The following is a 14,887-nucleotide window of genomic DNA, read 5'->3' on the forward strand; positions in this document are numbered from 1 at the left end:
TATTTAGGAATATATATATATATATATATATATATATATATATATATATATATATATATATATGCCTGCAATAACAATGAAAAAAAAAGAGCCCAGCACCCAACACAAAAATACTGCATGATTCCACCATGTGAGGAATCTAGTAGTCAAAGGTATAGAAACAGAAATTTGAGTGTTAGCTACTGAGTGTTGGGGAAGGAAAAGCTGAGGGTTATTTAATGGCAGGAAGTTTAAGTCTGCAGGAGGAGGCCGTTCTGAAGCTCTATCTCACAAAAACTTAAAAGAACTTAGCATTACTGGGTTATACATCAAATATGACTACAATGGTAAGTTTTATCACATGATTTCTACAGTTTTATCTTTAGTTTGCTTACTGGAGGTCTTCTGCCATGACTGGTTCTCACCGCTTGCTGAAAACCTGTGTCATTCTCCAACTCCTAAAATGAAAAGGCAAATTTAACATTCAAAAGAAAGGTGACAAAATTTAAACTTTTCTGGTTCATATTCAAGACCCTTTATAATTTATCTTCCCCAAACAAAGACTCCTATCTTCAAATTCTACACCCCCAACCCCCCAAATGTCAAGGTTCCTTCTACCCCTATGGAATCTTGGAAAACATCTTTTTGCAAAAAGCTCAGCCAAAGTAGAAGAATGAATTATGCTGGTGGGTGCCTTTGACTGCACACGTCACAGAAAAGCCCTCAGTGTTTATGGCTGAGAATTGTGTTTGTGTACATATTCAGCATCATTTACAATAACCAAAACCCCTAAAAGAGGGTGGTACCATCACCTGGCTAACTGTCAAATATTCAAGGACACACCTTTCCTCCCTTCCTTTCTTCAGAGTAGCTGGAGGAACTAGATTGAAATCTTTCTCTTTCGCTCTCTTCTCTTCTCTTTCCCTTCTCCACTCCCCCTTCCCCTCCCTCCTTCCCCTTTCCCCTTCCTGCTCTTATATTCCAGGGTCACACTGAGGCTCCTACCTAAGGGAGCTGTAGGATAGAAAGGATCACATTCTGTCTCACCTGTGACCTGATTCTCCTACAGACACTTCCTCATCATGATGCCACTTACCACACTAATGGTAGTATAGCTAAGTAATATTTATATTGCTAAGTATAGTAACTAAAAGTATAGTAACTAAATATGACACTGACGAGGATGAATGATACAACTGCCCAATCTTGGATATTTAGCCCCAAACTGTGGCTTAAGCATTTTGTTTTTCTACATGGTTCCCAGACTCAGGTATTTAGTTATAAAACACTTTAAAAATAAATATAGCCAATGAATATAAGTCACTATAAATTAACTAGAAGAAACCTTATGAATAATCAAAACTATTACATAACCAAGCTATTAATCAAATAAACTTTAAAATATGATTTTATCACATACATGTGATAAATGTATACTTATCACATTAATATATATGCTTCATATTTACAACTTCATATCAAACTTACAAAATTAAATATATACACAACTCTTAATCATAAAAACTGGGAACTTTCATGTGAGTCTAAAGTCAAAGGCAGCCACCACGATAACTGACTGATGCCTTTACTTTGGCAGATCTTTGGCCAAAAAGATGTCTAGTAGCAAAATTGGGCAACAAAGAAATTTAACTAGACCAAAATGTTTTTTTTTTTTTTTTTACATGGCCAATCAATGCTTCAATTACAAATGATAAATACAACTCTTTTTTTTTTTTTTTTTTTTTTTTTTTCAAAACAGAGTTTCTCTGCGGCTTTGGAAGATGTCTTGGAACTAGCTCTTGTAGACCAGGCTAGTCTCGAACTCAGAGATCCACCTGCCTCTGCCTCTGCCTCCCGAGTGCTGGGATTAAAGGCAAGTATCACCATCGCCCAGCCTGAGATATTTCTTTCACAGTTCTAGTTAAGATGTAAGAAATCCAAGCATAAGCCAAATGTCATTTTATTTTGCTGAGTAATTTGTTTGGATGGCTCATATTATTGTTTAAAATTGAATCATGGAAATACACTATGACAACTTGAAAGGATAGAAAGTTTCTGATTTTTTAAAACGTATACTTTTATGATTCATTAATTCCACTATGTAACTCTATCCTAAAGGAGTTTAATCAAAATGCAGAAATTATTCATGCACACATTTTTTTTTATTGTAGTGTTATTTACAACAGTAGAAAACTTGGAGGAAGAAAACCTGTAGTAGAAATATGTCTAGTCAACTTAGTGTTTTCAGTGTTATGCAGCCATGAAAACCCTATTCACCTACATATGTAGCATCATGACATGATGTACTAAGTGGGGGGAAAAAGCAAACAAGATTGCCAATCCCAAATATGGTAACAGAAATTTGTATACATATGAAGAAATAAAAGAAAACACAGCAACTCCTTAGCAGCAATTACATCTTTTGTATTGGGAAATGGGAATTTTTAAGACAGGACTTCAATATGTAGCCCAGGTTGGCCTTCAAATCAATCATGATCTTCCTGCCTCAGCCTCTTAAGTGCAAAGATTAAAGATGTGCACTGCCATATCTGGTTCATACATGGCTGTTTCTGAATGATGGGTTCATCAGCAATTTCTTTCCAACAATGGGCACAGACTATTTATTTTGGGTTGTTTTTGGAGCTTGAGCTCAGGGTAGGTAAGCATGCTACCATTTTATTACTTTTATACTGGGAGAAAAAGGGAGGTTTCAATGTTCATTTGTTTATTAAAACAAAACTAACTTTAAAAACTGCAACTCAAAAATTTTAACTGACATTGAATAATTTCATCTGTATACACGTGTATTTATATACTAGAAGGGAAACAATTGCATATATTAAAGAACAAGAGAATACAACAAAATATTAGGTTGTGATACAGTGTCTATAATCTTCAGGTGACAGAATCTTTTACTGTAAATATTTTACTGTTATTGTTAGGTATTTTATTATTTATTTTCTCCATTTTTCTAGATTTTCCTACTTTTCTGTTGAGGCATGTCCCACCACACCCACCCACTGTCCTTACTTTCTGTAATGATCAGTACCCACAGGTTTAGATCCCCCTATTTTCCTTCTTGCTTCCTTTCTACATTCCAGTTCACAGATAGCCTCTTTTCTCCAAAAGTGAAATTTCCAGAAAGTCATATGAAAAATTCTAGAAATGAGACTTCATAAAGTCCTACACACACTAGTATTTTATTCTTATATACTGACAAATAAATCAACAACCACATCTTTCTTTTCTTTGTTTTTGAGACCGAATGTCACTATGTAGCCCCTACAGGTTTGGAACTCACTACATAAACCAGGCTGGTCTCAAATTCACAGAGATCTGCCGCCTCTGTCTCCTGAGTGCTGGCATCTAAGGTGTGTGCCACTGTGCTAGGCACTTTCATTCTTTTACCATGGTTAAGAGAACTTTTATAAAGTTTTCTGTTTTATTTTAGTTTTACAAAATTCAAAAACTGTAACTTTCATAAGATGTAAATAGGTGAAAATATCCAAATCTGTCTTAGTACTTTTATCTTTGTAATTATTATAATATTAAACAGATTACCTGAGATAAATGGGAATTCACGAAAAAAAAAATACCAATACACAGCATGATCCCATATTATCAAAAAATATATAGATATACATATGTTGGCATAAGGGAAAATCTGGTAAGATAAGCACCGTAAGTTAATCTGCAGAGTAACAGTTTCCATGTCTGTAATTTTTTTCTCTATACTCACTTCTATTTCCTAATTTCTATGTAAAATACATGCATAACAAGGAAAAATAACTACATGGCATTTAGGAATAAGAGCACCACAAAAGTGTCTCGACGCTAAGGTCCTTGGAGACAATGCTGAAGACTGAACCCAGGGCCTTGTGCAAGCCAGGAAAGCACGCTATCAAATGAGCTGTATTCCCTCGGGGACCATGGCAGGATCTTGTATGTCAACAAATCCCAAATTAGAAGATAGCAGAGACTGGAAAAGCTAAATAAACTGAGGCAGGAGATATGGCTAAGTGATTAAGAGTACTTGCTGCTTTTGTGGAAGACCTGGGTTTGGTTCCTGGCACCATGGCTCACAACTATCGTAACTCCAGGTCCAGAGAATCTTCTGCCGTCTTTTCTGGCCTCTGCAGGCATGCACACAGTGCACATGTAGGCAACACACTCATACACATAAAACAGAAAATTGAAAATCTTTAAAAAACTTTTTAAATAAACAAAACCAAAATTGATCCTAGGTATCTCCCCATTATCCGACCTTTTACTTCTGCCAATAGCTAGCGCTGAAGAATACAAGTATACAGCTATCCTGGTTCAGTTATATGAGCCTTCTCATGGTCTTCCCTTCTGCTGCAGCCACTGCCATTGGTAGAAATGACGTTATTCATTAAGTGCTTTCCAACTTTTTAATACTTTACTTAATCTGAAGTGCATAAATAGCAAAAGCCAACTAAATCCAAAGTCTTCATGAACCAGCTGAATTGGTTAACAAAAGGCCAGTGTAAAAAAAAGTGGTTTTACCTCAGTATCATAGGCTGGATTGTAGTCATTAAAACCAGAATAAAGATCGTCCTCATCTGTTTCTGGTGCCAGGTGCACATTTTCCATCATTTGTACCTATTAAAAAAAATCAGCAATATAAAAATGTTCCTGGTAATAACAACTTATTTTTCTGATGCTAGGAATTGAACTCAGAGCCTCATGCATGCTAAACATGCTATAAGTCATACCCAGGCCTACAATTCTTTTTGTTTTGTTTTTTTTTCTGTTTTCTTGTTTTTTTGAGACAGGGTTTCTCTGTATTGCTTTGGAACCTGTCCTGAAACTTGATCTGTAGACCAGGCTGGCCTCGAACTCACAGAGGTCCACCTGCCTATGCCTCCCGGGTGCTGGGATTAAAGATGTGTACCACCAACTCCTGGCTCCAGGCCTATAATTCTTAGTTCAAACTAGAATCAATCAAATTCAATCATATTTTATGACCTCTGTTTTTCCAAATTCCCCAAACTGTCAAAACAAACATCTACAACCCTTATTTCACATTTGCTCCACATCTTCTATGTAAGTGACAGGCAATGACAGGGCACAGTTGATTCACAGAGGTAAATATCAAGTACAGAAAAAAATGCAAAAATCAAATAAAATGTAAGGCAAAGACCTTTATAGCCCAGGGATTAGTGCTAATTATAAAGACCAACAACACAAAACGTCAGCAAGGAAGAAGGCAAGCAGAATACCTACTCATCATTAGTGGGAGCATAAAATATCACAACTATGCAAAAAGGTCTGCTGCTTCATACTATTAACTTTTATGACCTAGAAATTCTACTCTAGAGTATTTTGTAACAGAAATGAAAACATATGTGTACCAAAATATTCATATAAGAATGTTTACAGCAATGCTATTCCTAACAGCCCCAAATGGTCAAACTGGGTGCCCTACAACAGAATGGATGAACAGAACATGGCATAATCATGCAATGGAGTACTAGTCATAAGCAGAAAATGCACAGCAACAAGTAACATGAATTTGACACTGTGGGGAAAGAAGACTTACAGAAAACAACACTGTTTTACTTCTGTTAAGTTCCAGAACAGGTAAAACCAATCTAGAGTAGAAAGCAGTCAGAACAATGGCTGCTTCTTGGGTCTGGGTGGTAGACAGTTAATTAAAAGGGGGCATGAGAGAATTTTCTGGAATGATGATAAATGTTCTCTATCTTGACAAGGATTTGGGTCACATTGGCATACAAGGTGAAGACTCAGCAAAGGGGTTGGGGGTATAACACCACGGTAGTGCACCTGCCTAGAAAATCCAGCAACTGTGTTCTTAGTTCAGCTCTTCTTTGTAAATTTTATGTCAAAAGAAAAACATCTAAACAAATGTCCAAACATAATCCACATGCGGTGTATTTAGGGGAAAGTTTAATGTCTGTAATTTACTTTGAAAAGCACAAAAGAAGAGAGTTTGAGAGAGAGAGAGAGAGAGAGAGAGAGAGAGAGAGAGAGAGAGAGAGAGAGAGGTGGATATATAATGAGGAGGAGTAGGAAATGACGGGCAGCACCAGGCAGTAAGCAGAGGCACTGTGAAAAAGCTGCACAGTTGAAGTCTTCATAATAAATGCTGTGAAAGATGAAAGGTGGGCAGAAAGCCATGGCAACACAAAGTGGACTTGAAGGAGAGCTGTGTGGTTACTGCACATGTCCATTCTAACTGCACTAACTACACAAGCATCTGGAAAAAGGCCCAAAATGCCACTGAAATAAGTCAGTGTTTTAAGGAAACTGGGAGTGACGGTGAGGAATGTACTCAAGAAATGTAGCACTGAACTGCAACATCTATCTAACTTGTGTCTTAGTTGTGCTAGTAAATTCCAAAGAAAATTCCTTTACTCTTATTGTTTGGCATAACACCAAGTTTATGTGGCTTCTCAGAACTTTTTGAATACTAAAATACTGTTCTGGGGATTCATTTACTATAAATCTCCCCACCCCGTTTTATATTGTATGTTTTCACTTCCTGAAGATTTCTCCTGGGCTGCAAGTTTTTGTTTCAATGGTTTCTCCTGGGATCCTTTTCCAGGAGCCTCCTCTGCCAGCTTAGGAAGAGCTTTTCAGTGAGAGTCATCTGGAAGTGGTAGGGGACCATGAACTCCAGTTCAGCAGTGCTACAGGTGTGTATGCTCAATAACCTGAGAATCTGTACTTACACCCTGCAGTTCAGAGGTTCAGGAAAATGGATCAGCAGATAAAGATGCCTGCCACATAAGCATGGAGACCTGAGCTCCATCCCCAGAACACCATCAGGGTAAGCAGAGAGAACAGACAAAGCTGTCCTCTGACCACCAGAGTTGCACTTGGCATGTCCTCACCCTCTTCATACACACACAATAATAAACAAACAAACCAATCTTTGTGCCAGCATTATTTGCATTCTTTGACGTGTAAAGCAGAACTTTAGCACTTGCTTTGGGCCACCCACCTGGTGTCAAAGTCACTGTTGTGCCTAGGCACACCTACCAACCCCACCATGATATCCCCAGAGTGGTGCAAACTGCTTTTTCACACTGACCTCTCTTAAATACTTGGTGGCTTTTTTTTTAGTTTTAAAATTTTTTTCTTAATATGTCTACCTTTGATGACCTGGCCAGCTCCACAAGTGATTTTTTGTTTGTTTGTTTGTTTGTTTTTGCTTATTTGTTGTGTTATGTTGTTTGGGGGTCGGTGGTGGTAGTTGTTTTCTGTTTGTTTTGTTCTTTTTTGAACAAAACCCTACATAACCCTGGCTGGCCTGGAACTAGTTGTATACACCAGGGTGCCTCAAATTCCCCAAGACCTGCCTGGTTCTGTCTCCCAACTGCTTGGATTAAAAACATGTGCCACCATGCCCAATAGAATACTCAGATTTGAACTTGGTTTGCATGGTTGTGAAGCATTTTCTGGGTTAATGTAATAGTGAACCATGTTCACTGTTTACTTCAGCTCTCCTAAAAGATCAAGACTCTCTCCTTTAAACTACCATGAAGGGCATGGTGGCAGTCTAAGGAAGTAGATGCTGAAGGCTCAGAAGTTCAAGGTCAGCATCAGCTACATAGCAAGTTAGAGGCTAGCTTATCTCTCAATAAATAAATAAAGTGTATCATTCATTGGGGTTTCAGTATATCCAAAGGGTGTCTAACCATCACTGCTATCCAACTCTAGAACATTTTCTTCCTGCTATAAAAACAAAAACCTGAGGCTTTTCAGTGATTACTCCCCATTCCTCCTTTCCCCCGAGTGCCACTAAACAACTTCCTGCCTCTATAGATGAGCCATCCCAGACATTTCATGTGCATGAAACCACACAGCATGTAGCATTATGTCTGGCTTCTTTCATTTAGTATGTTTTCAGGGTTCATGATGCAGTTTCATTATACTGCATTCTTTTTCATGGCTCAATAATACATTTACGTTTGGCTTCTCTATTCATTAGTTAATAAATGATGGGTTGGATCTACTTTTGAGTTTTTATGAATAACACTGTTATGTTTATATACAAGTTTTTATATGAATGCACTTTCTTTTTTAAGTTTATGTGTCTCTGTTGGGAGCTGGCCAACATGGGTGTTGGAAACTGAACTCAGGTCCTCCAGGAAAGGCATCAAGTGCTTATAACTACTGAGCCATCTCTCCAGCCCTAGCTGAGTGTATGCCCAATTCTATTGGGAATACACCTAGGTATGGACTTTCTGGGTTATATATGAACTCTGTGTTAGCTTCTGGAACAGCTGCCCATTTTCTGAGCAGAGTGATAAAATATTAAACAATATTAATCAATGCCACTTGGGATGTTAGTCATTCCCTTTTCCATTGTATACACACTGTATAGGCTACTTGCCCATTAGTCACATAGCAGCTGTCTTAGTTATCAGGTTAATTGTTCTGGTATTGCAGCCCTTGTTATTTTCTTTATCATTGGCCCTAAAGCACAAGTACAGAGTTGTTGGCAATTCAAACATGCCAAAGAAGAGCCGAGAAATATCCTCTTATATTTTTGGTTGTGAGCCTAGCCTTTATAAGCTGAGCCATCTCTCCAGCCCAGGAAGTATTTTCTTTTAAGTTGGTACTTAACTCACTTAAAAGTGAGTTTGTACCAACTCACTTTATTAGAAAAAGTGTGAATACAGAACAACAAAAAATACTTAGAGAAAGAGAATATATATTATTTTTATCACAGTATACTATTATAATTTTCCATTGTACTATAACTGTTAATCTCCTACAGTGACTAATTTATAATTTAAATTTTATCATAGGCATATATGTATATAAAAAAAAAAAACTAAAAACAGCAAGGCCAGGTCTCCAGCCTGCCTTCCGAAGGAGCCCACCTTCCAGTGCCCTGCTCGGAACATCCTGGGGCCTGGGGACTGCATGTAGGGGAGCCCATCCCCAAGGACTGGCCTTCCCAGAGTCTTCCAGGGTCCTGGTTCCACCTCCAACCCTGGAAGGAAATAGGCTTGGGCCTGTTTCCGGCCTGCCTTCCAGGGCCCTGTTTGGAGCTTCCTGAGGCCTGGTGCTGGCTCATGCACAGCGGGACCGTCCAAGCAGACCCACCTGTCCAGAGTCTGCCAGGTGGTCCCGCCTCCACCTACAGAAGAAGTCCATCTTCCAGTGCCCTGCTTGGAGCTTCCTGAGGACTGGGGACTGCCAACGGGCCCATCCTGAGGCTGCCAGCGCCCTAGTCCCACCTCCACTCACTGGAAGAGGAGAGCCATCGGAGTATTGGACCTGCTTGCACCCACGAGAAGAGTACCTTTGTCCCTTACCCACCAGAAGAGGGAGAGACCCCCACCGTATGACCAGGAAGAAGAGATGGGTAGACGACAGTATAAGAACACAGCCAACAACAGAAAGGTCAATACGGCACCACCAGAGTCAAGGAATCCCACAGCATCCTAACACAAATGGAGCAGAAGAGAACAACCCTAAAAACAACTTCATGAAGATGCCAGAGACCCTGAAAGAAGAAATGAGAAAACCCTTTAAAGAAATGGAAGAAAAGGCAAACCAAAAATTTCAAGAAACAATTCAAACAGTATAAGGTTTGAAAGGTGAAACAGACAAACAACAACAACAAAAAACAAAGAAAAGACAAAAACCAATGACAACAAAAAACACAGTGTGAGGGAATGCTGGAAATAGAAAAGCTGGGTAAACAATCAGGAACTACAGATGCAAGCATAACCAACACAATACAAGAGATGGAAGAGAGAATCTCAGGTGTTGAAGATACACTAGGAGAAATAGATTCATTGACCAAAGAAAACTTAAGTTCAACAAATCCCTAACACAAAATATCCAGGAAATATAGGACACTGTGAAAAGGCCAAATCTAAGAAGATGAAGAAACCCAACTCAAAGATGCGGAAAATATATTCAACAAAATCATGGAAGAAAACTTTCTCAACCTAAAGAAAGACATGCCAATGAAAGTACAAGAAGCTTACAGAACACCAGATAGAGTGGACCACAAAAAGTTCCCTTACCACATAATAATCAAAACACCAAACATACAGAATAAAGAAAGAATATTAAGAGCACCAAAGGAAAAAGGACAAGTAACATATAAAGGCAGACCTGTAGAATTACACCTGACTTCTCCATGGAAACTCTGAAGGCCAGAAGGTCCAGGATAGATATTCTACCAACACTTTAAGAGGCCAGGGATGCCAGCCTAGACTACTATACCCAGCCAAGCTTTCAATCACTATAGTTGGGGAAATAAAGATATTCCATAACAGAACCAGATTGAAACAAAACTTATCAACTAATCCAACCTTACAGAAAATTCTGGAAGGAAAATTCCAACCCAAGGAAGTCAACTGTAGTCACAAAAAAAAAAAAAAATCCATAATAGATAATCCCACTTTACCAACAGCCAAAAGAAAAATGGGGGAGAGGGGAAATCCACGCGTAATACCACCACCAATGAATCCAAAAAATAAAACAAAACAAAAAACCCAAGAATTAACAATCAATGGTCATTAATATCCCTCAATATTAATGGTCTAACTTGTCTATAAAAAGACACAGGCTAACAGAATGGATACGAAGACAGAATCCATCCTTCTGTTGTATACAAGAAACACACCTCAACTTCAAAGACAGACATTACCTCAGAGTAAAGGGTTGGCAAAAAAGATTTTCCAATCAAACAGACTCAAGAAACAAGCTGGTGTAGCTATCCTAATATCTAGCAAAACAGACTTCAAACCAAAATCAATCAAAAGAGATGGAGAAGGTAATTTCTTATTCATCATAGGAGAAATCTATCAAGATGAAGTCTCAATTGTGAATATCTATGCCCCACACCCATAAAAGAAACTTAAGAAACAAAGGAACTAATGGAAGTTATGACCCAATTGAGTTTAACAGACATTTATAGAAGATTTCATCCAAACACAAAAGAATATACCTTCTTCTCAGCACCACATAGAACCATCTCTAAAATTGACCACATACTCGGCAATATAGCAAACCTCAATAGGTACAAAAAAAAAAAAAAAAAAAAAAAAAAAATTGGAACAACCCCCTGTATCTTATCAGACCACCATGCTTTAAAGTTAGAATTCAACAACACAAATTGCAGAAACCCTACAAACTCATGGAAATTGGACAATGCACAATTACACCATTCCTGGGTCATGAAGAAATAAAGAAATTAAAGACTTCCTAGAATTCAATGAGAATGAAGACACAACATACCCAAACTTATGGGACACTTTGAGAGCAGTACTAAGAGGAAAGTTTATAGCACTAAGCGCCCACGTGAAGAAACATGTCACATTAGAGCATTAACAGCACAACTGAAACTCTAGAACAAAAAGAAGCAAACTTACCCCAGAGGAGTAGACACAGGAAATAATCAAATTGAGAGCTGAAATCAATAAAGTAGAAACTAGGAAAACAATACAAAGAATCAATGTACAAAGAGTTGGTTCTTCAAGAAAATCAACAAGATAGATAAACCTTTATCCAAACTAACCAAAAGGCAGAGAGAACATGCAAATTAACAAAATCAGAAATGAAAAGGGGGACATAACAATGGCCACTGAGGAAATTCAGAGAATCTTTCGGTCATACTTTGAAAATCTGTACTCTACAAAATTAGAAAATTCAATGGAAATGGACAATTTGCTGGATAGATATCACTTACCAAAATTAAATCAAGAACAGATAAGCAATTTAAACAAACCAGTAACCCCTAATGAAATACAAGCAGTCATCAAAAGTCTCCCACCCCCCCCCAAAAAAGCCCAGGGCCAGATGGCTTCAGTGCAGAATTCAACCAGAAATTCAAAGAACAGCTAATACCAATAGTCCTCTAAGTGCTCCACACAATAGATGTAGAAGGGTCATTGCCAACTCTTTTTACAAGACTACAATTACCTTAGTATGCCAACCACACAAAGACACCACGAAGAAAGAGAACTACTGACCAATATCCCTCATGAACATTGATGCAAAAATACTCAATAAAATACTGGCAAACTGAATCCAAGAACACACATCAGAGAAATCATCCACCATGACCAAGTAGGCTTCATCCCGGGGATACAGGGATAATTCAGCATACGAAAATCCATCAGTGTAATCCACCATATAAACAAAATGAAAAAGAAAAAAAAAAAACACATGATCATTTCACTAGATCTTGAAAAAGCCTTTAACAAAATCCAACACCCCTTTATGATTAAGGTCATGGAGAGATCAGGGATATCAGGAACATACCTAAACATAATAAAAGCAACATATAGCAAACCAACAGCCAACATCAAACTAAATGGAGAGAAACTCAATTCGATTCCTTTAAAATCAGGAAAAAGACAAGGCTGTCCACTCTTTCCATAGCTCTTCAATATTGTGCTTGAAGTTCTAGCTAGAATAATAAGAAAACAAAAGGATATCAAGGGGATACAAATTGGAAAGGAAGAAGTCAAATTTTCACTATTTGCAGATGATATGATAGTTTACATAAGTGACCTGAAAAACTCTACCAGGGAACTCCTACAGCTGAAAAACACCTTCAGCAAAGTGGTAGGATACAAGATTAACTACAAAAACCAAACAAACAACAACCCCCCCAAACAAAACAAACACAAACAAACAAACATAAACAAAATCAGTAGCCCTACTATATACAGACGATAAAGGGGGCAGAGAAAGAAATCAGAGAAACATCACCTTTGACAATAGCTACAAACAATATAAAATATCTTGGAGTAACACTAACCAAGCAAGTAAATGACCTATATAATAAGAATTTTGAGTCTTTAACGAAAGAAATAAAAGAAGATACCAGAAAATGGAAAGATCTTCCATGCTCTTGGATAAGTAGGATCAACAAAGGAAAAATGGCAGTCTTGCCAAAAGCAATCTACAGATTCAATGTAATCCCTGTCAAAATCCCAGCACAATTCTTCACAGACCTTAAAAAACAAAAGACCCAGGATAGCCAAAACAACCCTGTACAATAAAGGAACTTCTGGAGGCATCATCATCCCTGACTTCAAGCTCTATTATAGAGCTATAGTCCTGAAAACAGCTTGGTATTGGTGCAAAAATAGACAGGAAGACCAATGGAATTGAATTGAAAACCCTGATACTAACCCACACATCTACGAACACCTTATTTTTGGCAAAGCAGCCAAAATTATACAATAGAAAAAGCATCTTCAACAAATGGTGCTGGCATAACTGGATGTTCACTTGTAGAAGACTGCAGATAGATCCATATCTATTGCCATGCACAAAACTTTTAAGTCCAAATGGATCAAAGACCTCAACATAAATCCAACCACTTTGAACCTCTTAGAAGAGAAAGAGGGAGGTACCCTTGAAGTAATTGGCACAGGAGACCACTTCCTGAACAAAACACCAGTAGCACAGACACTGAAATCAACAATTAATAAACGCGACCTCCTCAAACTGAGAAGTTTCTGTAAGGCAAAGAACACAGTCAGCAAGACAAAACAGCAGCCCACAGACTGGGAAAAGATATTAAACAACCCTGCATCTAACACAGGGCTGATCTCCAAAACATACAAAGAACTCAAGAAGCTAGTCACCAAAATACCAAATATTCCAATTAAAAAGTGGAATACAGAACTAAATAGAAAATTTTCAATAGAGGAAAGCAAAATGGCTGAAAGACATGTAAGAAAGTACTCAACATCCTTAGCCAGCAGAAAATACAAATCAAAACAACCCTATCAGAAAGGCTAAAATCAAAAACACCAAAGATAGTTTATGCTGGAGAGGATGTAGAGAAAGGGGAATATTCCTCCACTGTTGGTGGGAGTGCAAACTCATATAGTCACTTTAGAAATAAGTATGGCGGTTCCTTAGGAAAATGAGAATCAGGATACCTCAAGATCCAGTAATTCCACTCTTAGGCATATACCTAACAGATGCACATTCATACAACAAGGACATTTGTTCAGCTATGTTCACAGTAGCATTATTTGTAATAGCCAGAACCTGGAAGCAATCTAAATGCTCCTCAACTGAAGGATGGATGGAGAAAATGTGGTACATTTACACAATGGAGTACGACTCAGCAGAAAAAAAAAATAATGGAATCTTGAAATTCGCAGGCAAATGGATGGAACTAGAAGAAACATCCCGAGTGAAGTAACCCAGTAACAAAAGACAAATACAGTATGTACTCACTCATATGTGGTTTTTATAGATAGAGCAAAGGATTACCAGCTTACAGTCCACACCACCAGAAAAGCTAGGAAACAAGGAGGACCCTAAGAGAGACATACATGGTCCCCTGGAGAAGGGGAAAGGGACAAGATCTCCCAAGCAAATTGGGAACATTGGGAGAGGAGGGAGGGAGTCAGGAGGAAGAGGAGGGGAGAGGTGTGCATGAGGGAGCAGGAAGATTGAGTCAGGGAAAGAATAGAGGAGAGCAAGAAAAGAGACACCACAATAGAGGGAGCCATTATAGGCTTTAAGAGAAATCTGGCACTAGGGAAATGTCCAGGGATCTACAAGGATGACCCAACTAACAATCTAAGCAATAGTGGAGCAGCTACCTTAAATGCCCTTCCTTAATAATGAGATTGATGACTACCTTAATGCCATTCTACAGCCTTCATCTAGTAGATGATGGAAGCAGAAACAGACATTCATGGCTAAACACTGTGGAATCCAGTTGCAGAGAGGGAAGAGTGATGAGCAAAGGAATCAAGACCAGGTTGGTGAAACCCACAGAATCAGGTGACATGAACAAGGGGGAGCTCATGGGCTCCAGTCTGATAGCTGGGAAACCAGCATAGGATGAACCCAGACTCCCTGAATGTGGGTGTTAGTTAGGAGGACTAGGCAGTCTATGGGGCCTCTGGTAATGGAC

General features: G+C 38.4%; 1 protein-coding gene across 3 annotated transcripts in view; it reads right to left on the bottom strand.

Moving 5' to 3' along the window:
• The window catches only part of Ift88 (intraflagellar transport 88), a 309,460-nt gene that overhangs the window by 291,711 nt on the left and 2,862 nt on the right, over positions 1–14,887 (bottom strand). For all 3 annotated transcript variants that reach the window (XM_051195609.1, XM_051195611.1, XM_051195610.1), the window contains exons 2-3: positions 4,507–4,602; positions 375–437 (exon numbers count right to left, since the gene is read on the bottom strand). In XM_051195609.1, coding sequence (XP_051051566.1) covers positions 375–437; positions 4,507–4,596 — 153 coding nt within the window. In that variant the 5' untranslated portion in view covers positions 4,597–4,602. The remainder of the gene's footprint in view (positions 1–374; positions 438–4,506; positions 4,603–14,887) is intronic.

This window comes from Phodopus roborovskii, unplaced genomic scaffold (genome assembly GCF_943737965.1).
Source record: "Phodopus roborovskii unplaced genomic scaffold, PHOROB, whole genome shotgun sequence".
Taxonomy (NCBI): Eukaryota; Metazoa; Chordata; class Mammalia; order Rodentia; family Cricetidae; genus Phodopus; species Phodopus roborovskii.